Source organism: Capra hircus, chromosome 4 (assembly GCF_001704415.2).
Source record: "Capra hircus breed San Clemente chromosome 4, ASM170441v1, whole genome shotgun sequence".
Lineage (NCBI taxonomy): Eukaryota > Metazoa > Chordata > Mammalia > Artiodactyla > Bovidae > Capra > Capra hircus.
In genome coordinates, this window is record NC_030811.1 from 104,963,889 (window position 1) to 104,990,868 (window position 26,980).

At 39.3% G+C, this 26,980-nt stretch overlaps 2 protein-coding genes across 3 annotated transcripts in view; one reads left to right on the forward strand and one right to left on the reverse strand.

Annotated features, from left to right (window-relative positions):
* The window catches only part of UMAD1 (UBAP1-MVB12-associated (UMA) domain containing 1), a 255,741-nt gene extending 251,485 nt beyond the window's left edge, over positions 1-4,256 (reverse strand). For both annotated transcript variants that reach the window (XM_013963152.2, XM_018047374.1), the window contains exon 1: positions 4,140-4,256. The gene's annotated coding sequence lies outside the window, so the exon portion shown is untranslated. The remainder of the gene's footprint in view (positions 1-4,139) is intronic.
* Positions 4,423-7,717, forward strand: RPA3 (replication protein A3). The gene is made up of 4 exons (XM_005678964.3): positions 4,423-4,637; positions 5,775-5,849; positions 6,639-6,747; positions 7,339-7,717. Exons 1-4 carry the CDS (start codon positions 4,539-4,541, stop codon positions 7,419-7,421), a joined length of 366 nt encoding a protein of 121 aa, XP_005679021.1. The 5' UTR covers positions 4,423-4,538; the 3' UTR covers positions 7,422-7,717.

The window sequence follows — 26,980 nt, forward strand, 5'->3', positions numbered from 1 at the left end:
AATGCTACCATCTGCAATTATCTCTAAAATTGAGACATTAATCAAACAAAAGTAGAAACAGCTGAACACTGCAATTAACAAGCTTGATCCAGTAACTGGAAAACACAAATTTTTCCCAAGAATACATGAATCATTTACAAAAAGCTGCCCATATACTTCATAAGTCTTAAAGCAAGCCTCACACTTTCACAGTATCAGACCATACCATTTGAGGATAATGCAATTTACACTATAAATTACCAACAAAGTGACTTTAATAAGTAAAATCTTTATGTGCGTGTTCAACTGTTCAGTTGTGTCGAGCTCTTTGAGACCCTATGGCCTGCAGCCCGGCAGGCTCCTCTGTCCATGGAATTCTTCAGGCAAGAATACTGGAGTGGGTTGCCATTTCCTCCTTCAGGGAACCTTCCCCACCTAGGGATGGAATCCAAGTCTCCCTCACTGGAAGCACATTCTTTACCACTGAGCCACCAAGGAAGCCCAAAATCTATACATTTGGAAACAAAAACAACCCTTGAATCAGAGAGTATGTAAGACACTAGAAAATACTTAGAACTTATTTAAATCTACTTAGGAACATTTGTGGGCTATGCCCAAGGCAGCAGGTACAGTTAATTATGGGCTCCCTGGTGACTCAATGATAAAGAATCCACCTGTCAGCGTTAAGATAACATGGGTTAGATCCCTCGGTCAGGAGATTCCCTGGAGGGGAAATGGCAACCCACTCCAGGATTCTTGCCTGGAAAACCCCATTGACAGAAAAGCCTGGTGGGCTACAGCCCATGGGGTCACAAAAGAGTCAGACATAAAAACTAAGCAATAGAAGATAACTATATGGAAAAGACTCTGATGCTGGGAGGGATTGGGGGCAGGAGGAGAAGGGGACGATAGAGGATGAGAGGGCTGGACGGCATCACTGACTCCATGGACGTGAGTCTGAGTGAACTCCGGGAGTTGGTGATGGACAGGGAGGCCTGGCGTGCTGCGATTCATGGGGTCGCAAAGAGTCGGACACGACTGAGCGACTGAACTGAACTAATACCAAACCCAGGATGTTTTACAGGTGAGTTCTGCCTAACACCAAAAAACAGGTGTCTCCAGTTTTACATAAAACCCTAGAATACAGAAAACATTCCACAACTTATTTCATGAGACTACTGCAATGCTAACATTAAATAATACCAAAATCTCGCAAAGACTACATGAGAAAGAAAAACTACAGGCCAATCTCATTCATGAACATGAATGCAAAAATTGTTTCAAACAAAACAATAGCAAATCAAACCCAAGAATACAGAATAAAAGATAACGTATCATAACCAAGTTATATTTTTTCCAGGAATGTGAATGTTATTCAACACTGAAAATATATTCAATCATCTCAATGCAAAAAAATTCATTTGATCAAATTTCATAACCACTCAATTAAAACTTTTATCAAACTAGGAATAAAAGGGAAAGTCCCTAACCTAGTAAGTAGAAAGTCAAGTTGTGAAGGACTTCCAGGAAGGCTTTTTAAAAGGGAGCTGAGTCCATGAAGACAGACCTTTTGTGTGTCCACTTCTTTGGATTTGGAATGGGGACTACATGGCTGATTTCCCAACATCTACTCTGGCCTATGAGGTGACGTCGATCAACTGGAATTCTCCTACTCTCCTGACAGGAGGATAAATTGGCACCACACCATTTAGAAACAGCTACATATATGTTAAAATTATATAGAAAAAAAGGGTGCTTGATACAAATTTCAAGATAGTGTTTATTTCTAGCTGGGTTGAGAGGACTTCAACTGAGGAAGTGACAACCCCTAACTGGTAAAGTTCCATTTCTTTAGCTAAATGAGAGGTCCAACTGGGTTCATTTCATTTCTCTGGAAACTATACATATCAGTTGGATATACTCTTCTCTGTGCATGAGGTATTACACAATAAATTTTAAGTGAATGAAAAAATATCCAAGAAGCTATTTGAAAATATCTTCTTGCTCATCTCCCTATTTAAAAGAAAAAAAAAAAAAAGCTCTTGGTAGGTAAAAGTGGTTTTTTTCATTGCTATAAAATTGCTATTGAGACCTGGCACTTTAGGGGCTGCTCTTAAAAAAAAAAAAAAATTGCTATTAAAGACATTCACGTGTACTCCTCCCTGTATAACGCAATCAACTTGGTTTCCAAACATCTCTGAAGTGCAAAAGATGTGAAGGCTTTGCACAGACTCTACTGATTTGCAACCGCTTTCTTATATACCAACTGACATTCACCCTATTTCTGCTAATGAAATCCTTTAAACTTGTCTTAGTGACAGCAACATTAAAGGGTAAGAATTTGTACATAGATACTAAGTTGCTAAATAAACAGAGAGGCAACTAAGCTTTAATTAAGATATCCCATTTACATCTTAAAGTGCTGTGTGGTATCTCAAACAGGATCTTCTTAGCTTAAGGCAACTGTGGGACTAAACCCCAGAGGCTAGATAGGTACCCAAATGGTTTTAGGCTAATTTATGGATTTCGTTTCCTAGAAAATAATAATATCCCAATTAAAAAAACTTCTCCAACTTCTGGAGCATCCTTCGCAGGTATTTTTATGAGCACTCATTCTGGAATATCCCTGGCAAGGCAGGTACCAAATCCCGTAGGATAAAGGCCCGAAAATTAACAGCGACATAACCCAACAACAGATTCAAGAATTATCCCGCCCTGTCACCGCCCCCCACATCTCCTGGAAACAGGTTGTCTTTCACATGTGATCTCCCCTCCAGAATCCTGAGGTGTGAAAAGCAATAGGGAAAATTACTGGGAAATGAGAAGGGTCCCTGAATCATATAGACAAAACTTAAATCAGCTGGGACCTTGCAATTAAAGTTACCTGACTTCACTTTCACTTTTCACTTTCCTGCATTGGAGAAGGAAATGGCAACCCACTCCAGTGTTCTTGCCTGGAGAATCCCAGGGACGGGGGAGCCTGGTGGGCTGCCGTCTATGGGGTCGCACAGAGTCGGACACTACTGAAGCGACTTAGCAGCAGCAGCAGCAACCTCATTCCTAGATGTTCTTTGGAAGGAATGATGGTAAAGCTGAAATTCCAGTACTTTGGCCACCTCATGCGAAGAGTTGACTCACTGGAAAAGACTCTGATGCTGGGAGGGATTGGGGCAGGAGAAGGGGACGACCGAGGATGAGATGGCTGGATGGCATCACTGACTCGATGGACCATGAGTATGAGTGAACTCCAGGAGTTGGTGATGGACAGGGAGGCCTGGCGAGCTGCAATTCATGGGGTCGCAAAGAGTCGGACACCACTGAGCGACTGAACTGAACCTCATTCTGCGGAGAAGGCAATAGCAACCCACTCCAGTGCTCTTGCCTGGCAAATCCCTTGGACAGAGGAGCCTGGTAGGCTGCAGTCCATGGGGTCGCTAGGAGTCGGACACTACTGAGCGACTTCAGTTTCACTTTTCACTTTCATGCATTGGAGAGGGAAATGGCAACCCATTCCAGTGTTCTTGCCTGGAGGATCCCAGGGATGGGGGAGCCTGGTGGGCTGCCGTCTACGGGGTCGCACAGAGTCGGACACGACTGAAGCGACTTAGCAGCAGCAGCAGCAACCTCATTCTGCGGAGAGGGAAATCGTGTCTCGGGAAGAAGCGCACCTTCTAAGGATCTAAGAGTCATTTGAATCCATCTCCTCTCTCAGTCCAGTGATCGTTCCCTCACCCACTCCCAAACGCTTCAATTCGCTCCTGACACGGAGGTGAGGTGAGAAAACCCGCACCTCCAGTGTAGCCAGAATGTCGGGACCAGAAAGGGTCGCGGCCCCTCCTCTCACAGGTGGTGAAACTGACGTCGGAAAGTGACGCAGCTAGGGCAGAAAATCAACGACCCTCGGCCACCGAGCTGCAGGAGCTTCCCGAAGGCGATGAAGATCACCGGGGACCCCACTTCCTAGCTCTAGGAGAGAGAGGGTCAAAATGAGACCGGCTCCCTATATTTCAGCATGAACCCCGAGTTTCCCTTGCAGGAGAACTGGGGAAGCACAGACAGCTAGTGGCGCAGGGCCGAAACCGATTCCCGCCTCTCCCGCATACATGTCCGTGGAGAAATGGCAACCGTGAGGATGCGGCGACTCCCGCGAGAAGAGATACCTTATGCTCGCGCCGCAGTCCCCCGTCGTACCGGCACCGGAGCCCGCCACCTTGCTTCCGGGATTCAGCCGCAGCAAGGACCGAGGTCTCAGGAGGAGGGAGCCTCAGCCCCGCCCCATTCAAGCCCCGCCCCTAAGCGCGCCTCGCCGAGGACCCGGGTAACTTCCGGGACGCCGCGCGTCACTAAGCAGCCGGTCCCCACTTCCGGACGCATCCTTGCCTTCCTCGCTGTCCCAGACTGCTCGAGTGCTGTCGAGATATCGGCACGTTTGATTGGCGGAGCGAGAACGCTGGTCTCCGCCGATTGGATCTGGGGGAATCCGCCCCGTAGACGTCAGCTGGGAGACAGTCTCAGTGGTCTGCTGGTTTCCCGCCGGCTGCCTGTCTTGAGTTGCAATCATGGTGGACGTGATGGAGTTGCCCAAGGCGCGTATCAACGCCAGCATGCTAGCTCAGTTCATCGACCAGCCGGTCTGCTTCGTAGGGAGGCTGGAGAAGGTGCGCGCGCTCACCGCCCTGGGCTTTTTGGGTGGACGGGCCCCTTGGCCGTCGGGCTGGCGGAGGGTGGAAGAGAGAAAGCATCACTGCGCCCCGAATTGCTTTATTTTCTCGCAACGGAACTTTTTGCACACTTTTTGACCACTGCAGCCCAATTTTTGGCTCTTAGCGCGCGGAATCCCGAAGTTTTCGAACGCGCTCCGTTCTAGTGTCCCGCCCTCGTTTTTTACTTGAAATTATAAACAAAATTCCATCTGTTTTCTGTTGGCCGGCCTTGACAGCTAGTCCAGTTTTCTTGTTTCCTTTTCTGCTGTTTCCTCTTTTCTCAATCCTCGTTTTATCGTTGAAGTCGCTTTTCTGTGAAACATTGCTTGATTGTATTTTACTGATCCAGTGCCCGTTTGTTACCTTACCCAAGTGTTAAGAGCGCAGCCCCTCATCCTACTGGTGAGAAACAGGCCCAAAGGCTCAGGATCAGGAAACCGAGAAAACTTTTATATGAAAGTTTTTTGCTAGTTTATTTCAGTCACATTATCTTCTTGCAATAGGTGTATTTGGACTTAACAGTTATGGAAATTGGGTAGGAGTGGCATCTGGTTAAAAAGTGCTTAAGGCTACAGCAAGTAGCAAAGCTGGCATTCAAACCAGATCTGACTGCACTCTTTGCAGCTGTCTCGCGGGAGTAGAGCCCAGATGTTATAATAACCAGTTTCTCTTTACTTCCTCATGTCTAATTTTTTAAAACATACCCTCTGTGGGATATACACTGTTTAAATCATGGATGCCAGTAGATCTCACTTTTAGATAATATGAACCCTCCTTAATTTGTTCTTATTTCTAATTTGTTCTTAGATCTTAATTTGTTCTTAGATCTAAATCTGGGTTGCCAGATTTAGCAAATAAAAATAACGGGACACATTTGCTCTAAAAAGGTAATTGGTGTTTATCTAAAGTTCGAATTTAGGCATCGTTTGATCAGGTATAGTAACACCAGACAATGTGAACTAGTTAAACTGCTCAAAAGAATTGCTTTGTGTGCACTGACTGTGGGTCAGTCTGCTCATCTTTTGTCAGACTTCTAGTCTTTTAAAGAGGTTTATATGGACTTTAAAAAAAAATTACGTGTTTCTTTTTCAGATTCATCCCACTGGGAAAATGTTTATTCTTTCAGATGGTGAAGGAAAAAATGGAACTATTGAGTTGATGGAGCCTGTATGTTTAAGTATTAATTCTGTTTATAATTAATTCTTCCATCTTATTTGGTTTATTGCTGATGTTTCTTATTCTCGGAGTGGACATATAAAGGACCAGCTCATCAAACTTCTCTCAAATAAAATTTGTATCCTGCTTTTACATTTGCCTTTACTTTTCTAACCAATGATTTTTGGGGCTCTGTCATTTTTAAATGAATGCTGACAACTCTCATTCCTTATGAAAGACCAGAAAATCACTTAAGAAAAAAATTATGTTTAAATCACTTTTCCCTTCCTCAGTAGTTTCACATTTTTTAAATTCAGTTCTCTATTTTTGTTTACATTTATTTTCAGTTGTCACTTGCTTTTATGGTTTATGTTTGCGGTACACTTTCTTCGTCTTTTATGAAGACAGATGTGTGTGCTGTTTGGTTAATGCATACAGAACTCACTGTACAAATATACATAATAGAAAGTTCCTTTCAATGAGTCCTTTTAAACAAATTACATCTTGTGGAAATACTGGACAGTCTCAGTATCTTTAAGTGATTTTTGTCTTCAACTTAAACATTTAACTGTAGCTTTAGACCTGAAGCCACTACTAAAGGTGACTGGACTGGTGACATGCTGACAGTAATAAGTACTCGAACATTTTTAACAAGTTACAATTCTATTTTTGCATTGATAAATCTTAAAATTATTTTGCTACATGAAATGAAAGATTAGTAAAATCTAGAACAATTTTCCAAGGTAATTTATCAGCTGAAAATGTGATAACACCAAGTTGGCATTTTGTTCTTTGTGTTAGCTTGATGAAGAAATCTCTGGAATCGTGGAAGTAGTTGGAAGAGTAACGGCCAAGGCAACCATTATGTGTGCATCTTATGTCCAGTTTAAAGAAGATAATCATCCTTTTGGTAAATAAAACATTCTGTAATTCATGTAATTAGGAGGAAAACAACTTTATTTTTAACTTGCTATGTCTTGGTCTTGAGTTTCAGTCCTGCTACAGTTTGAATTTCTGTATTACTTTCTGATCCCAAAGGAAAATGCTAGGACATTTTAGCCTACTTATAAATAATACTTCTGTATGTAAGAAACACAATGAAGATGAATATTTGTGGAAAGAGAATTTTTTAAAACAAAGTAAACAAAACAAAAATACTGTTAATAGTTTTTTTATTTGATTTTAATATAGAAAGGCATCAAATAATGTACAAAACCTAAATCACAACCAGGCAAGAATGGTGCCTATACGATGGAAGTCAAAATGGAAGTTATACTCCATGAGTTTTGGAAATCATGGCAGTTCTACTGCATGACTTTTATTTTTGGGAACTGTACTTAAATAAATATGACCCATATCACAGTTTTACCAAATGGATTGTGAAAATAAGTTCTCTCCTCTAAAAGGGAGAAAAAAGAGAAACCGGTAGAACTCCTTAAATAATAATTGATGTTACAGCTTTCCGCTGTAGATTAAATGTTTGCCAACCTATTTCTTTCAGATCTTGGACTTTACAATGAGGCCGTGAAGATCACCCATGAGTTCCCTCAGTTTTTCCCTTTGGGAGTTGTGCAGCATGGTTGAACTATTTTGATGGCTGCCCGTGAGCTACTGAAGACTATTAAAGGAGGCCCCTGATATTTGAAGGAGCAATTCCTGTGATTTTTAATATTTAATTTGTTCTCTGAATTTCATTTACCTAACTTTATTAGATATTCCAGTGTGCCATTTTTGACAGAACTGGCTTATTGACAGTTCTCACCTAAATTCTCATGAAGAATAATTTCTCTGGCATATGGTCAGATTAAATGCACACACAAAAAAATTTGGTTGAACTCAGTTTTCTGCTTTATTAATAAAAGCTTATGTGCTGTTGGTCATATCGTTCTTCTTCTTTCAGTCACCTGTCCAAGCACAAACTTGGAATTTAATAGCTGTCAGGTCAGGACTTAAGATTTCCCAATGGAACCCTGGGCCAACCGTGTTAAGAACGTACTGCCACCTCATGAACTACACCATGTTCATCACTTCCTGGACACTGAAAAAACGATGATATTAAAAGCAAACAGAATCCAACATCTGTAATTTTTGAATACTTGTATTAGGGCAATCTACAGAATCAGAACCAACAGGATATATGTGGATATGTATATGTAAATGAACTGTTACACAAGTTGGTTTACATGGTTATGGAGGTGGAGAAGTCACCTGATCTGCAGTCTAGAGAACCAAGATCTGCAAAACTGGAGAACCAAGAAAGTCGGTGGTGTACAGTGCGAGTCTAAAGCCTGAGTCACATGCAGCCCACGTTCGAAGACCTGAGAACAGAGAAGATGCTGCTGTAAGTCCAACAGTCTAAAGGCCCAAAAACCAGGAGCTCCAGTGTGAGAGGGCAGTTGAAAATAAACATTCCGGCTTAAGAAGAGAGCAAATGTGCCCTACCTCTGCCTTTTTGGTGTATTTTAACTCTATGAACGGATTGAATGATGCCCACCTACTTTGGCAAGGGCCGTCTTTACTCAATCTACTGATTTAGATGCTAATCTGTTCCAGAAGCACCCTCACAGATATACTCAGAAATAATGTTTTACCAGCTATCTGGGTATCCTTTAGCCCAGTCATAACTGACACATAAAAAGTAACCATCATAGCATCTCTTTCTCAGGATTTTATTAATAACAACTGTCCATATTTGAAATTTCTCTCTTCTTGCACTTCATACCACCAACCCGGGTGACATGTTGCAAGTGTACAACAGTAACAGTAATTGGTGACCTATATGGCCACAAGATTTATGGGTTGACCCATTTTCTTCAGTGAGGAAATAAATTCTAAATCTATTCAGGTTGCAGATCATGCCAAGAATATTTAAACTGGTAACATCTTGAATTTCATCCCCAAATATTTTACAAATTACTTAAGCAACGGAGCTACTCATGGTAAAGCATTTTATTACAGTAAGGAAAGACAATTTTGGTCTTCCCAGGTGGTGCCAGTGGTAAAGAATCTGCCTGCCAATGCAGGAGAGGCAGGTTCGATCCCTGGGTCAGGAAGATTCTTTGAGATCCCTTGGAGCAGGAAATAGCAATTCACTCCAGTATTCTTACCAGGAAAATCCCATGGACGGAGCCTGGCAGGCTACAGTCCATGGGGTTGCAAAGAATCAGACACAAGTGAACACACACATACATACATAAAGACAACTGTAACTGAAATTCAGGTGTAGGAGGGACATCAGCCAATCCCAGTAACACAGTGTTGTCTTCAATGCCAGAGAAGGGGTCAGCCTGCAATTGTGTTAACCTCGGAAAACACTAAATGTTAAAGGTGTCCTGTTTGAAACCCCTGAACAACTACGTTTAGTAAACTGGACTAAATGACTAGGGTACTTCTGACAAGTGAGCCCTTTATACTAATGATTTATGGTGCCATTTCTCTAGCCCCAGTGTTACCTATGAACTTTGGCTTGAAAGAGTGTAGTTTGAACAGATGCAGCTCCCCTGCCATGTGTTGCCTGACATTTAGTGATAATTTTTAAATATGATACACCTATTTCAAATGTACAGTTCAGTGACTTTTAGTACACTGAAAGAGTTGTACATCCATGACTACAGTCAATTTTAGAACATTTTCATCATGACTTACCTGTCATGGCCCAATCCCTACACCACCACCTTGCCCTTAAGAAGGAACTAGTCGACTTTTCTGTCTCTGTAGATTTACCTGTCTGGGATATTTCATCTAAATGGAATCATATATGGCCTTTCGTCACTGACTCATTTACCATGTTTTCAAGGTTCATCTGTGCTATCAGTGCTTCATCCCTTTGTATGGACAAAAAATACTCCACTGTATGGATATACCACTTTTTTCATCCATTCATCAGCTGCTCTACATTTGGATGTTTTCCACCATTTAGCTATAACGAACTATGAATATTCGTGTATGAACATTAATAACCTCATTCATGAACTATGAACATTAATTTCTGTGTCAGTTCAGTTCAGTCGCTCAGTCATGTCCGACTTTGCAACCCCATGAATCGCAGCACGCCAGGCCTCCCTGTCCATCACCAACTCCCAGAGTTCACTCAAACTCACGTCCATTGAGTCAGTGATGCCATCCAGCCATCTCATCCTCTGTTGTCCCCTTCTCCTCCTGCCCCCAGTCCTTCCCAGCATCAGAGTCTTTTCCAATGAGTCAATGCTTCACACAAGGTGGCCAAAGTACTGGAGTTTCAGCTTTAGCATCATTCCTTCCAAAGAACACCCAGTGCTGATCTCCTTTAGAATGGACTGGTTGGATCTCCTTGCAGTCCAAGGGACTCTCAAGAGTCTTCTCCAACACCACAGTTCAAAAGCATCAATTCTTCGGTGCTCAGCTTTCTTTATAGTCCAACTCTCACATCCATACATGACCACTGGAAAAACCATAGCCTTGACTAGACGGACCTTAGTCGGCAAAGTAATGTCTCTGCTTTTCAATATGCTATATGCTATCTAGGTTGGTCATAACTTTCCTTCCAAGGAGAAAGCGTCTTTTAATTTCATGGCTGCAGTCACCATCTGCAGTTATTTTGGAGCCCAAAAAATAAAGTCTGACACTGTTTCCACTGTTTATGCTATCTAGGTTGGTCATAACTTTCCTTCTAAGGAGAAAGCGTCTTTTAATTTCATGGCTGCAGTCACCATCTGCAGTTATTTTGGAGCCCAAAAAATAAAGTCTGACACTGTTTCCACTGTTTCCCCATCTATTTGCCATGAAGTGATGGGACCAGATACCATGATCTTCGTTTTCTGAATGTTGAGCTTTAAGCCAACTTTTTCACTCTCCACTTTCACTTTCATCAAGAGGCTTTTTAGTTCCTCTTCACTTTCTGCCATAAGGGTGGTGTCATCTGCATATCTGAGGTTATTGATATTTCTCCCGACAATCTTGATTCCAGCTTGTGCTTCTTCCAGCCCAGCGTTTCTCATGATGTACTCTGCATGTAAGTGTTTTTATTTCTCTTTATATACTTAGGAGAAGAATTGCTGTATCAAATGGTAAGTATGTTTAACTTTCTGAGGAACTGCCAGACTATTCCAAAGTGGCTATACCATTTTACATTCCCAGCAGCAGTGTTTGAGGATTCCAATTTCTCCACATCCTCAACACTTAATATCTAACTTTTTGTTCAGAGTTATCCTAATGGGTGTGAAGTGATCTTGACTTGTCTTCTTTCAAAGGCACCATAAGCCACTCTGTTGGCCAGAAAAGCTTGAACGCCTCTCCTCCTTTTCACTGTCACTGCCCCTGTAAGTTCAGATCGCTGTCATTTCTCACTTTGAGCTACTCCAACAGCCCTAAATACATGACTGGCCTTACTGCTTCCAGTCTCTTCCTATCACCCAGCCAGCAGAGTTGCATTAGACATTAACTATAATCAACATACTACAAAGTTCAACAACCAGAGAAGTGTGAAAACGGGAAAATGTCCTGGGAAGCTTAACAGAGGAGAAACCTGGCCAATATGACCTTAATGAAGTGAACAAGGTTAACATCACCAGTGAGACATGTGGATAATCATGTGCCCACAAATAATGGGAAAACAAAGGCACTTCACCTTTGTGCTATTTTTTCAAAAACGGGTTATGCCAGTCTGACCATGAGTGACTATCAAACATACTCAAATTGAAGGACATTCTACAAACTGATCGGTTCCCCTCAAAACTGTCAAAGTAAGGAGGAAGGAATATCACAGAGCACGAAGGAGACATGACAACTAAGTGCGATGTGGGATCACAGACTGACTCCTGGAACACAGGAAGGATGTTGACGGGCAAACAGGTGAAATCTGAATAAACCTGGAGCTAAAGTATTGGTTTCTTAGTTTGGACGAATGTACCAGGAAACTATAAGGTAACATAAAAGGAGACACCCAGGGTGAGGGGAGGAATTCTTTCTAACTTGTCTATAAATTTAAAATTACTCCAAAATAAAAAATGCACTCAATACAAAATCAACAACCTCCAGAGGCTCCCCAGGGACTAGTCAAGTCCCCAGCTCTAATTAGTAGTCCAGACCTTCCCACATCTCACCTCAGACTCAAATCCTACTCTACCCTGAAGCAAACCCCCAGCACTGCTCTGCTGTTGCCAGAACACACTAGACCCTTTAAGATCCAGATGTTGTTGAGTTTGCTCTTGGCTCTGATTGGAATGTCTGTTCCTATGCCCAAAGGAAAACATTCTCTAAGCTTTCCCAAACATGAGCAAGCAGAGTTAGTTACATTATGTTATATTCCTCTCATCACACTTCACTTTCTCATAATCTATTTTTTTGATTAAAAAGTTATATATATATATATATGTAGTTTTATTATATTTTTAACACTATAAAAATCAGAAAGTAAATTTCCCACTGTCTCCCCAAAGATGCTACTGTGGATTGGTATGCTGCTTTCCAGAACTTCCTCTGCATAAACTGTCTACTGCCCTACAACATGCATTTTTTTTTAATAAGTCTTGGAAATTGAGATATTGAGCTATCTCATCCTTTTTAATGGATGAAAAATATCCACGTGCCAAGTGTTTCTTAATTTATTAAGTCAGTCCTTTACTAGTCACAGAGTCAGATACAACTGAGCAACTAACACACACATTCTACTAGCCTTCCCCACCAAGAGGCACTCACAGATGGAAGAACTGGTAGTTTAAAAACCTGTCTTCTCCGTATTTCCCAATGACTAACATTTGTTGTTATTCAGTCACTAAGTCGTGTCTGACTCTTGCGACCACATGGACTACAGGACACCAGGATCCTCTGTCCTCCACTATTACCTGGACTTTGCTCAAATTCATGTCCATTGAATTGGTGATGCTATCTAGTATATAAATAAATTAGTCCATGAACCCTGGTTTGAGAAGCCACAAAGTTGAGAAGAGAGGTAATGAAGGCCTGAACCATAATTCAGTGAAGTGACAAGGGACAGCAGGCCAAGAGTTGAGGATATATTAGAATGGATTCCACAGGACTCAGTGAGTGATGATGCTAGGGCTTAAACAAGGTAAGAACCAAGGATGAGATCAAAAGGTGAGGAGGCAATATTTTCACTTCAATACAAATTTAAGTATTTAATAGGCCCTTGTGTGAAGATGTCCACAAGATATTTGGAAAAGTAGGACCAGACAGAGATTTGAGTTGCAACCTGCCTAATATTTAGAGTTTAAGAGATCTACCAATCCCTTGGAGAAGGAAATGGCAACCCATCCCAGTACTCTTGCCTGGAAAACCCCATGGGCAGAGAAGCCTGGTAGGCTGCAGTCCATGGGGTCGCTATGAGTCGGACATGACTGAGCGACTTCACTTTCACTTTTCACTTTCCTGCATTGGAGAAGGAAATGGCAACCCACTCCAGTGTTCTTGCCTGGAGACTCCCAGGGATGGAGGAGCCTGGTGGGCTGCTGTCTATGGGGTCTCACAGAGTCCGACACGACTGAAGCGACTTAGCAGCAGCAACCAACCCCTTATCTGCAATTTCAAAATCTCTAACAGTTTGAAACCCCCTTTTCCTAAATTGGGGGCTAAATGCATTTGGCAACAAAACCTGGTAAGAACGGTAGTGAGGCTACTTCATAGTCTTTATCCCACTTCCTGGAAATATTCCTATGCTTCACTGCAGAAATATTACCATGTTTGATTAGAGACTACTGCCGCTCTGGGAAGGATGTTTCATAACATATAGTAAATATACCCTCTTTGACTTTTCTAAAATAAAAAAGCTCTGAATCCTGAAGCACATCTGGCCCCAACAGTTTCAAGTAGGGGAATGTGTTCCTAAATCAGGGACAGCATCCTGAGGAAGAAAATTACAGAACCCGTGACAAAACCTGGAGGGAACGTGCACTTATGGAACAGCACTGTGAGTCAGGAGAAGGACCCCAATAGTGCCTGACACCTAGTAAGCACTCGCGAAATATTTATTCCCTGAAGGAATATCATGGACTGCAAGGAAAGAGAGTTTCAAAGAGAAGTCAATGATGCTGAAAACTCAAAGAACTGAAGATGAAGACTGAGGATAAAAGACTGATATTACTAACATATATCACACATTTCAAAAAAGGACGAGGCTACAAAAATAAAAAGGGAAAACATATCAAAAAAAGGAGGTAACAACTATAAAAACACTCAACAGGAAATAAAATTAGACTTTAAACTTAGCTCCAAGTGTTCCTGAGAAGCCAGGAAGAGTGAGAAATAGGCCACAGAATTTTGATAACCTTAAATTCATCACGACAACCAAACTTTTCTCTAAAAGGAATATCACCCAGAATCTACCGTGAGGAATAATGAGCTATAAAAAGGTTGTCATCAGTTATAATCTTACAGATGTTTTTCAGATGATTTTTTTATTTTCATCCGACAAAGAAAATTAAAACAACTCTGACTTCTCTTCACTGGATGAGCTAAGCACTTTCAGTGATAAACTATTATACTGACTTTAAAGAATTTTGAGGTTGTCTTTTAAGGTATTAACTTAATAAGCATTAAGTCACTCAACAATTAAACTTAATAAGCATTAAGCCACTCAATAATTATTTTAGTCTTGGGCTAATTGCTGGAGATACAAAGTACTTGCCTTCTGAAATTTCAATCCATGGCAGTTTAGCATAATTTCCAAAGATGTCTCAACTCAGAACTATTTAATATTTAACTGGCCTAAGGTTTTAAAGAAATCTACTTACGATTAAGATCAAATTCTGTAGTTTCTATTTAGTGAAACTCCAATTTGGTTTCCTCTTAATTAATTCACATGGAATTTGATTCTGATCAATTCCATGAAAGAAAGAAAATTAAGAATCCCAGTACCACAGGTTCTCATTCATAAAAAGATGCTAAATCTAGAATATTTAATAAAGCATATGTTTTGAGTTACTTTCTAATTGTGATGTTGGTTTAAGTTAAGCCTCTTATGTTATTTATGACCTCAGTTGACCTACAGTATAGGGTTTTGAGATGGCTAATTAAGACCAGAGGTGTAGGCTATGAAAAATTTATGGTGTAATATATTCATCTTGGGGGAAAGGATTAAATTTGTTATTAGCATGCCATTGTTTCTTCTTTACCTATTACCAAGTGTCAGAAGCGGGTCTTATATTCTAGTATTTCCTCATGGTTAAGATTTGGACTGAAGAACCCGCCTGCCAATGCAGGAGACATAAGCAACATGGGTTCGATCCCTGAGCCTGGAAGATCTCCTGGAGGAGGGCATCGCAACCCACTCCAGTGTTCTTGCCTGGAGATTCCTATGGACAGAGGAGCCTGGTGGGTTATAGCCCACGGGGTCAGGTTGCAAAAAGTCAGACATGACTGAAGCAACAGCACACGCGTATGCCGTGCTTTCACATATGGAAAATTATTTTTAAACCAGATTATTTCTGTAGGTGGGTGAGTAAAGAACAACAATCCCTGCGGACTCTATGTAATACATTAGTTAAGATGCAAAACTGAGAAGGCTTTGAGCCAGTTCTCAAACTCTTGAGCACTGTGCTGTGCTTAGTCGCTCAGTCGTACCCAACTCCTTGTGACCCCATGGACTGTGGCCCACCAGGCTCCTCTGTCTATGGGGATTCTCCAGGCAAGAATACTGGAGTGGGTTGCCATTCCCTCCTCCAGGAAATCTTCCCAATCCAGGGATCGAACCCAGGTCTCCCGCATTGTGGGCAGATTCTTTACTGTCTGAGCCACCAGGGAAGGCCAAGTTTCATAAGCTGGAAGGAAAATAAGTAAGCAGTGTAAAAAGTTTTGGGCAATGCCATTGATGACACTGTGACTTAAGTAGCCCCCTTTTTAAAAAGACTCTTCACTTTTCACACAACGTTAAAATATTCCCCAGGAAAATAAGGCAATTATCTTGGCTGGTAAGAAGAATCTCTCACCAGAAAATGTTATATTGAGGCAATAAAATTTAGTAATTATAGGTTTTAAAAAATGGTTTCAATGAAAGATCTTGGTATCTTGTCACCCTGAATCTTGAGGTATAATCAGTAAGGAGAAATTCTTCTACTGAATAAATGCTAGTTAAAAAGCTAGATAATTTAACATTATTTTTACCTTAGATATTCATTTTGGAAATTAATATTATTTAGATCTTAACATTTATTTTCATTAATTCACTTAATATACAATGATTATTTAAAGCCAAACTGCATTAAATGACTTTAGCATATCTCTATAGAAAATCAAAAATACTATTGCATTTCTCTTAAATATTTTAATATTTTTGTTTAGCTTTTGAGGAAGCTTAAGTGTTATGAAAACATTAGACCTGACGAGAAAATATATTTCTTTCAAGAGATTCATCTTTTAAGTGATCAGGGTTCTGGTGAGCCGATTGTTCTTTTCATTTGGCTCAGAGATATTATGCCTTAGTCAGTCATGTATTTGACCATTTATGAAAGGCAGACAGTGGACTAGGAGCTGCCTCATCTTGAAATCTCCTCAGAAATTATTAAATGTTTTCCAGATGAACATATTATGGATCAAGGGAGGACCTAGGAATTAGAATCACGGCCTCCAAGTCAGGGGAATTTGTTGACTTCTCTTTCTTTTAGAACTCAGTGACCTAGTGGAATTGACCCACTGGGCAATTTCCTTCACTCTCAGTGGTATGATTAAGTCACGAAAACAACTCAAGATGAGATATGGTACGTATATATTTTTACCCCACTTGTTTCCAAAAAAAAGAATTTAAGACAACTGCAAAGCCTTCTGTTCTTTCCTGTGTTCTCATCATGAACTTGTACAATGCGACTTTCCTAAATGTAAACCTCAGTGGAGGTAGAATGGGACAGTCATCGATTACCATTATTTGTCACAGGAATATTAACCTGCTAAAAATGGCATTAATATCCTACTTTATCCTTTGCAGAGAAAACGTTAAAATGTCATTTCAAGATGAATAAAATACGTTGTGTTGCTTTCTTCCTTCTGTTTTATAATATAAACCTATTTGACGTACAAATTTAAGAACTTATTTTACGCCAAAAAAAAAAAAAAAAAAAAAAAGAGCAGGGAAAATACAACTGCCAGTACATTTGAACTCAAAAACTGTACCTAAGATAGCTTAAACAAAAATAATGTTTCCCTGTTTGCTTCTTTCAGTGCTTAACATTTGTTAACTTCATCTGCAATAATTGGTAAAAGAACCAGTTATATTTACATCTATGATTCCTTAATCAAGGGGCTAGAAAGGATTATAAAGCACGATATGGTTCTAGGTGTGGACTCCTTACAAAGTCTGTTACCCATGACATTTGGCTTCTATAATTTTAAAAACAGAATCTAGAGATAAGCAGTCTGATAAACTGTCTCACTGGAAGCATTAGGAAACTGCAGAGACTTGGAAAAATAAACTAATGCATAGACAACCATTTGCAACAACAGAACACTGCCGAATTTATTTAAAGTACATTTCAGAAATGAATAATTTGGATTCATGCATTTGAACTTTAAAATTTTTTATGAGTTAAAATCATTAAATCAATGACATTTAGAAGCAGTCATGCCGCCTTCTGTGTTCTCAACAGATTCTAAATTCAGCTACGTGTGTCTTGCGATCACAAGATCTGGTTACAAACAGCAATAACTGTTGCAAAGCAAATTACACGGTGGCACAGAATACATTCCCCTTTCCAGTAAAGGAGAAAGTGGCTGCCTCACTCACAACCTGCAGGTTATATGTGATGCAGATTACAGACTTCAAAACTGACGTGTGCTAAAATAGAAAAACTACGTCATGAAAAAGACAAAGACTGCTTTGTTTAGGGAAAAACTTCTAGAGCACTGATGAGAAATACTTAAGTGTTCATGAGCTACGGAAACTTGTTCCTAGGAAACAAATTTATTCATTTCCATTCATAAGAATGCAGGCATGCAAATAAGAGTTTTATTCATATAGGGTTTGAATATATTACAACGATATTAAAATACACAATGTAAAATAATATTTTATAACAAACACTGTACATTTATACAATATTATTTATTTACAATGTATTACATTTGTGTATTATACATTTAACTAACAACATGCTACAATTATATATACTATGTATAATACTACAACGTGGAAATAGGTAATTTCTACTTAGCTGGACTCAGTACACAGACAAAAATGACTCATGAAATATTTAAAATCATGAATTGTTAGTTTTAACCCACACATTTGAATAAAAATTGGTCAGAGCATACCAAATTTTGGAGCTAAAAATGGCAAACCAGTGAATGACCAGTCCGTAGTTGCTGCCTCCAAAACAAAGCAGAAAAAGTTTCTGAAAAAAAGAGGGTAATTGATGAGCAACTTGTGTCAGGGTGAAGAAGGGTGTGGTCACTCACCAAACTCCAGCTCACTTGAGCCTAATCTGTTCATCTCATGGTAACTGAGAAGTCACTTGTCAATTGTGAATGTTAACATATAAAGGAAGTTTTGTTATTGGTCCACTTGCATAATTCATGTTCCCACGTTTTTTCATATCACAAAATCGCTTCCTCTTATTGTAACCATATTCTGCCCACTTTCCAAAATACAAGTCTCATTTATGTCAATCTCGTTAGGTAAAACTGTCCTCTACTTAGCAGTACTCAAAGCTGTCTTTTCTAGCTTCTTAAAATACACACAAACCAGAAAAAAGATGAAAACCCACAATACCATCACCCACAGCCGAACTAATAGAATCTTAATCAATGCAGGCTGAAGGCAGACGGACTGAGAAAAACCAGTGATGGCTACATTTCATTGTATAGCCAGTTTCAGCTGTAAAGAAAATGGACACTTTGATTGGGTGACCAATATAATTTCAAGAAGTTGTCTTAATCCAGTAGATTAAACAGCTGGTCTCATGAAAATCAGGAGAGAGCAGAGACAGGAAACAGTGGGAAAATATAGGGGAATGACGAGAGTCATGTGCTGGAAGACAAAAGTAGCTGAGGGGGAAGTTTAAATTCAGTAATACGGAGAACTCTCAGGCGGTTATTCCAGGAGTGGGTGGAGACGCTAAACTAGAAGTTCTGAGGTCCAGCTGTTTTCTTTGGGTATCACTTTACCAAAACTATAATCTGTCACTTTTTCTCTAGGCCTCTACAGACCTTCATGCTCTGCCATCTGTTTTAGAAATGAAGACGTCATCAAGACACCTGAATTACGATGCTCTTATCTCCTCATTCTCACATCTGCTTGCTGAAAAATTAGAAAAGTCTCACTTCACTGTATCTGAGTATCATCTGTCTGTCTCAATCCTCCAACTTTTTTCTTTGGACGAATTCTGGCCTTTCAAAAATGTCTTTACCCCCTCACTTCTCTAAACACAATACTTTGGCAAGTTTATTGTTCATCACTGCATGCAAGTTGCATAATTTCATAAATGTTATTTCATACAACATGACAATGACTAATAGAGAGTGAAAAGTGTGGAAATCTTACTGCGATGCACTCAAAACAAGAACAACTCTATGCCTTTTTCCATCCTTCTTTGCTCAATCTAAGGTTTTACGATGGTGGCTGATCACAAAACAGAACCACCTTACCAGGTGTGACAGAGTGACTCTGAAAGGATTCTTTATTTTTAATGCCATAAGTTAATTCTTTATTTAAATGCTAATCTACTGGTCTAGTATAACCCTCTCAAGGCACAGTCAATTTCAGTAATGATGCTGATGGCTGCAATATGATCAAGGGAAGCCTCTACCACTTGGTACAAAGCAGTGGAAATGATAGACAGCTCATTAATCATTCACCCCGGAGATGAACACATTCAGTTCCTGACAGGGGGCTGTAGGTGAATGCTGCCAAAATGAGAAATGTCAATTGTCAGGCCTCATACATAATAACAGGGTAGCTATTTTTAAGCTTTATTGAAAATTAGAGTTGGGCTCTTTTTCCCTACAGTTTCATCACATATGCTTGGCAAGTTTTGTTCTATGAGAATTCATTCTCACTCTGCTCAGACATCTCTGTTTGAGAAAATATACACTCCTCAAACTTTAACGTAAGATATCGGAAAGGTTATTTAGAAATCTGTAGAATCCTGCATATTGGGAGTGAACTCTAAAAGAACTGCGAAATAAAAGAGGCAAAGCAGAAAAGGTATTAATTACTTTTTGGTTCATTTATCTGCACAGTATATGTTTTATCAGCAGTAAGGATAAAACACATTTTAAGCTCCTCAGATCTCTAGAAGGAACAGATGTATTCTATAATTCATGCAAGTATTTTCTGAAGACAGAGGTAAACAGAATTCAATGAAATAGACTTAAAAATATTGTATGTTCACCAAATTAGGTGAACAATGTTACCAAAAGAAATGACCTTCAGAATCTGCCCCAGCTTATCTATAGTTTATGTATTATGTTTCCAGTGGAAAATAATGTTCCCAGCCTGAAGAAATTCTCTTCTGGAAGCTAGCAGTATCTTATAATTCACCGGGAGAATTATATACACTTTTTCAAAAAGAATTCTACGTATTTCAGAAACTATCTTTTAAAAATGGTGTGTTTGTCCTAAGAGTCACAACTGACCTTGCATTCCATTTTTGAAGAATGGAAGGAGAAGATCAGAATATTTAAGATGAGAAAACATACTAACTTCCCCACACTTATCAAGTTGCTGAATATTTTGCTCCATAAATTAAATATCTTCATCGTCCTTGGGGGACATTTATGTGCCATAAAGCTACACGCTCATATTATACAAATATCAAGTATACCTGCTTAATGAATAATACAAATTCCAAAATTGGTAAGGAAAGTACTTCTCCTTTGATATAACTAACACGTGTAGCAGAGGAACTCTGCAGCAAATTTTTACTATAAAATAATCAGCTATCAAATTACTTGATACTAAGAAGGATACTTAGCTTTACCTACCACGTTTGGTAGTGGCAACTTCTTAAACTGTCATCAACCAAGTATCTGGCTGCAATGTAATAAAATGTGAACAAACATGAATTTTGACATTTGCCTTCTCAAGCTCCAGACTTTCTTGCAAACACATCCCCACACACTCCCACTTACCCTCTCTCCCATGTGTGTATATGTAAGTGGAGCTAATATTACTCATGTAAAAAGATGTAAGACTAACAATTTGCATGGTTTCCTATGAAAATGTCTCTTTCAAATTTATGATACATTGCTGCTACTGCTAAGTCGCTTCAGTCGTGTCCAACTCTGTGTGATCCCAGAGACGGCAGCCCACCACGCTCCCCTGTCCCTGGGATTCTCCAGGCAAGAACACTGGAGTGGGTTGCCATTTCCTTCTCCAATGCAGGAAAATGAAAAGTGAAAGTGAAGTCGCTCAGTGGTGTTCGACTCTTCGAGATCCCATGGACTGCAGCCTGCCAGGCTCCTCTGTCCATGGGATTTTCCAGGCAAGAGTACTGGAGTGGGGTGCCATTGCCTTCTCCGTTATGATACATTACTCCCTTCAAATGCTCTTTAGACTACTCTTGTCTTTATGACTTTATATTTTAAGAGTCTAACTAGATTCCTATATCAATTTCCAGTCATGAAATTAAGTTATGGCAACATGCTTTTCACAAATTGAATGATGAAAGAACTGTATTCACTGAATTACTATTATTGCTGCTATTTCTGACATTACATAAATTATCCTTTAATCCTAGTTACCTTCTTAGCAAAACATTTAAAAATACTATACTATTAATAGATCAGCAAGAAAATTGCATTTTTGAAAAATGTAATGGACCTCTACTTCCTCAAATTATTTCTAATTAGAAAATAAGTTTGAAAGTCTAAAATTAGAAAATTAAATAAAATAAACTGACATTTATTTTGGCCTACCGAGAGAGACAAGATGCTATTATGATACTCTTTCTAGCAATTACAAATATTAATCTGAGTGAATTTGAGTCTGCTGAAAACAATGCTCATGTCTACCTCTTCCATTAGACAGCTCCTCCAAGGCAACGGCGGTGCCATCAACCCTTTGAAATCATAACCTTTGAGTGTCCAGCACATTTAAGCATGCTAATGCCTGGTTGTTTGCTGGAAGCACAGACATGCAGGAATGTTCAGAATTCAACACTTAAATATCAGCATCTTCTTAAATTACTGGAAATGAGTTGAGTAAAATGCAGTCTAACCTGGATTGGACAATAATCATCTGATTTCTAAATACAAAGGACAGATGTACAGCCACAGGCCCAGAGCCAAAACACAGGAGTCAGAAAACATCATGAGGAACAATGAGGAGAGAGAAGATTGAAATAAAGTCATTAATGATATAGCACTACCTCAGCAACAGTTACAACAGACTGGTTCCAAACAGGAAAAGGAGTATGTCCAAGCTGTATATCGTCACCCTGCTTATTTTATTTATATGCAGAGTATATCATGAGAAACGCTGGACTGGATGAAGCACAAGCTGGAATCAAGATTGCCAGGAGAAATATCAATAACCTCGGATATGCAGATGACACTACCCTTATGGCAGAAAGGGAAGAACTAAAGAGCCTCTTGATGAAAGTGAAAGAGGAGAGTGACAAAGTTGGCTTAAAGCTCAACATTCAGAAAACGAAGATTAAGGCATCCGGTCCCATGACTTCAGGGGAAATAGATGGGGAAACAGTGGAAACAGTGTCTGACTTTATTTTGGGGGGCTCCAAAATCACTGCAGATAGTGATCGCAGCCATGACATTAAAAGACGCTTACTCCTTGGAAGGAAAGTTATGACCAACCTAGACAGCATATTAAAAAGCAGAGACATTACTTTGTCAACAAAAGTCTAGCCAAGGCTATGGTTTTTCCAGTGGTCATGTATAAATGTGAGAATTGGACTGTAAAGAAAGCTGAGCACCGAAGAATTGATGCTTTTGAACTGTGGTGTTGGAGAAGACTCTTGCGAGTCCCTTGCACTGCAAGGAGATCCAACTAGTCCATCCTGAAGGAAATCAGTCCTGGGTGTTCATTGGAAGGACTGATGCTGAAGCTTAAACTCCCAATACTTTGGCCACCTGATGTGAAGAGCTGACTCATTTGAAAAGACCCTGATGCTGGGAAAGATTGAAGGCAGGAGAAGGAGGTGACAGAGGATGAGATGGTTGGATGGCATCACCGACTCAATGGACAAGTTTGGGTGGACTGCGGGAGTTGGTGATGGACAGGGAGGCCTGGCATGCTGCTATTCATAGGGTCACAAAGGGTCAGACACGACTGAGCGACTGAACCAAACTACCTCAGGAAAGTCAGAATTACCTTATGGATCCATTTTCCAATGTGTTAAATGGAGAACTAAATGCACTTTTTCCAAATGTGATGAAAGAGACGATTAAGAGAAAGAACTGCATCTGTTTATTATTCCTATATATTACTGTAGAATATGAAATCTAGAAAAATGCTTTCTAAACAATTAAATGTTTTGATTTTTCATAATAGCTTATAGCAAGTATCTTTAGGTCAGAGAATAATTTGATTGTTAATTATGGTAAAAACAAGATACCAGGTCATGGGTAATTTTTATAAAAGCCATTAAGGTGTGTGTGATGGGGTTTCCCAGGTGGCACTAGTGGTAAAGAACTGGCCTGCCAACACAGGAGACCCAAGAGATGCGGGCTTGATCCCCGCCTCGAGTCTTCCCAAAGGTGCCCTGATGCAGGGAAGGGTAACCCACTCCAGTATTCTTGCTTGGAAAATTCTATGGACAGAGGAGCCTGGCAGGTACGGTCCATGGGATGGCAATGAGTCAGACATGACTGAGAAACTGCTCACACAAAAGATGCTGTGATATACGTATTTGTTTATATATTCATCCTTATTGCAGAAAAACTAGAAGGTGCAGATAAGAAAAACGCCACTTAAAATCCTACTCTTGAAAGATGACCACTGTTAAAATTTTGTAAATACTCTCCTATAGTGTCCCATGCGAATATATTCTATATAGACTATCCTGTAACTTGCCTTTCCCTCCATTTATAAATATATCATGTCATTCTTTGTCAATAAAAACACCCATACTATTTGAATAGTTTGTGAGTATCCTGCACAAATAGCTTATATGTATGTGACAATTTCTTTACTCTTATTATTGAACACAAATTTCCAATTTATTATAAACGTGATTTCATAAAAACATAAACTTTTGTGCACTTATCCAATTAATCTCCCAGAAACTATTCCCAAATCCATCTGTCAAAGGGTATGAAGCTTTTTAAGACTTTTGTCCTCAGGAAAACGTGTACTAATAATATACTCTTACAAGTTATCTGAGAATGTTCCTTTCCCATAGCCATGAAAACGCATATTATTCTAATCTATACTGGCAAGTGAACAGTATCCTTTTGTCATTTTAATTAACATTACTTTATTACCATCTTAATGTTTATTGGCCATTTTGACTGTACAAATCCTTGAAAATATTATCCACTTGTGTCTTTTCCTTATGGACCTGAAAACACTCTTTGTCAGTTAAGGGTCTTATTCGTATGCATGTTGCAGCTTACCAGTTTGCTCACCTTCTCAGTTTATGGTATTTCTGCTACACCAAACCTTAAGGACTTGGAAAAGAGCAAAGCTGTGCCTTCACCCACTCTCCCCTTCTGCACTGCTGTGTGCAGAACCTGTGGGAACCACGTAATACTTGTTTTATGCTAGGCTGTAACAGGAAGGATTCTAGGATTTCCTCACTATGTTGATATTGGCTATTTGAGACAGACAATAAAATTGGGACAGGGAAAAATGGAGGAAAAATATTTCCTTTTCATGATTAAAAACAGAATGAAAGTACAGATCAGGAACCAATGTTTAGATTTTATCAACTGCCTTTTGTATCCCGAAAGCCACTGACATGTTTGTTTGCTTGCTTTTCTCTTTTGGTGTATAAATAGTAAATATAGTAAACCCTCCTTTGTCGTGGTGGATTATCCTCTGATACACAGCCCACAAAGTAGGACAGAGAAGTATGAAACATGAGAAGCGCAAACTGGGAAGTCACACTACTGGAGTCTAAGTCTTGGCTCTGCTGTAATTAGCTGTATAACCTAGCACAAGTGACCCAACGTCCCTACCCCTTAACCACCTCACGTGTAGAATGGGAACAGTAATAGCGAATCTGCCTCACAGGGCTACCGTGAGGCCTGAAACACGGTAATGTGCATGGTACCCGGCACGTAAGAAGCACCAATAGTAACTACTATTCTCAGTAACATACTGTGGGATTAGATATTCACTTCGTGGTTGCTGCTGTGTCACTGAGTTCTGTCCAACTCTTTAGTGACTCCATGGACGGCAGCCCGCCAGGCTCCTCTGTCCAGCAGATTCCCCAAGCAAGAACACTGGAGTGGGTTGCCATTTCCTTCCCCAGGGATCAAACCCGCATCTCCTGCATTAGTAAGCAGGTTCTTTACGACCGAGCCACCAGCCAAGCAGATATTCACTTTATTTATGAATTTATATAGCTATCCCAAGGGAAAATAGACTTCACAGTGTACTTCCTTTTTTATTACCACCACTACCCCAAAATTTTAACTTAAATGAACATCAAGTATAAAAGAATGGCAGGAAAGGAAGGACTACACTGAGAAAATCCTAGATATTTTCTCCTATGAAGGCCAGGATGTAAGAGTTGCACATAGATATGAAAACAACCTCAAGTTTTCACGAGTTGCCAGTCAGCTGTATACACTGATCCAAATTTTAATTTTCATCCCTGGGTTCCCTCTTCTGTCACACTAAAATCCTAGGTGGTTGTTCAGAGGACTTCTTCATATAGGGAAGAAGTAATAGTCAAAATACAGGATATACAAAAGTAGTGAAGTTTTATCTCAAAAGAAAGATTTGTATTGATTCAGATTTGGGAAAACAAGCCCTTGGGAAATGTTTACTACTGAGAGGAATTTATACTTTGTTTAAAGTATACCACATTTAATTAAAATGTACTGACACATGGGTAACCAATAAAGATTAGGTAACAATGACTGTTAAGCACTACTTTTACAGAGCATTCTGTGACAAAGATATAACACTCCATGTTTATTTCATAACCTAACACTCCCAATTACCCTATGAAGGAGAAACGTATTAGGAAATTGAAGCTCAAAAAGGTTAGGTCACTTAGCCAAGACATTGGGGCTAGGATTATAATTTGAATTTCAAAGCCCATACTTTGAGTATCTGTAAATGAGTGACTGAAATTACATTCAGCCATGCAATTAAACACAGAACTACACTGTTCCTAACTCTAATACTTACTGTGTGTAGCACTGACAATGGAAAGACACTTTTAAAATAAACCATTTTAAAGAATCATCATTCTGGAAAGCTGAAAAACAGAGTCGACAAAAAAAGTTACTTCTAATATTAAGTATCAGATTTGCCACCAAAGTAACAGATATTATCTTAACTGTATTATTTGCAGAGTGGTCATATACAATTTCTAGATTAGGTGTGTTGATGTCAATTTTTTTAATAATAAAAACATCTTTATTAAACACTTCTATTTAACATGTTTACGTAAAATCTCTCATTTTCTAAGCCCAAATATTAGTGAACTAGTAATAAAAATGAAAAATTAACCTATTTTCATGGTCCATATACAATGAGATGCAAAATAAGCATAATAAACATCTTACAGGAATATTTGAGATCACAGAAAATATTAGGAGACTGACACATTGGTTTAAACAATTATTTGTAAAAATGTCACCCTTTGGTTATAAACAAGCATATTATATAACAGACTTTATGTCCTATATAGTATTTCCAAAAATTACATATTTTAGATATAACCCTAACCTAAATGTCAACTCAAAAAATTTACCTTACTTTAGCTAAGGAGAAATAAAAATGTATATGACAGTTTGACCTTAAAGCCAATTTTTCATACAATGGACAGAGTAAATTTGAAAGAAACACTTCACCTGAAGCAACTTTAAGGGAAAAGGTTATATTTTAATAAAGTAAAATCAGGAAGACTTACTTAGAAGACTAGAAAAAGTCCCCTTAGTAACAATCTTTGTTTAAAAAACCCAAATACACACACACACACGACAACTATTTCCAGTTCTTTGATTTAAACAAAAGATCGTCTTGATGAGATGTTTACTGTAGATACGCAATTTTTTCCTAGAAAAGGACCTTTTGTAAAAAGACC

Bases quoted from the DNA above. Each gene is read 5' to 3' on its own strand.
- RPA3 (XM_005678964.3), top strand. From the start codon at position 4,539: ATGGTGGACGTGATGGAGTTGCCCAAGGCGCGTATCAACGCCAGCATG. The intron at 4,638-5,774 runs GTGCGCGCGCTC...TTTCTTTTTCAG, and splicing joins TCGTAGGGAGGCTGGAGAAG to ATTCATCCCACTGGGAAAAT. The intron at 5,850-6,638 runs GTATGTTTAAGT...TCTTTGTGTTAG, and splicing joins CTATTGAGTTGATGGAGCCT to CTTGATGAAGAAATCTCTGG.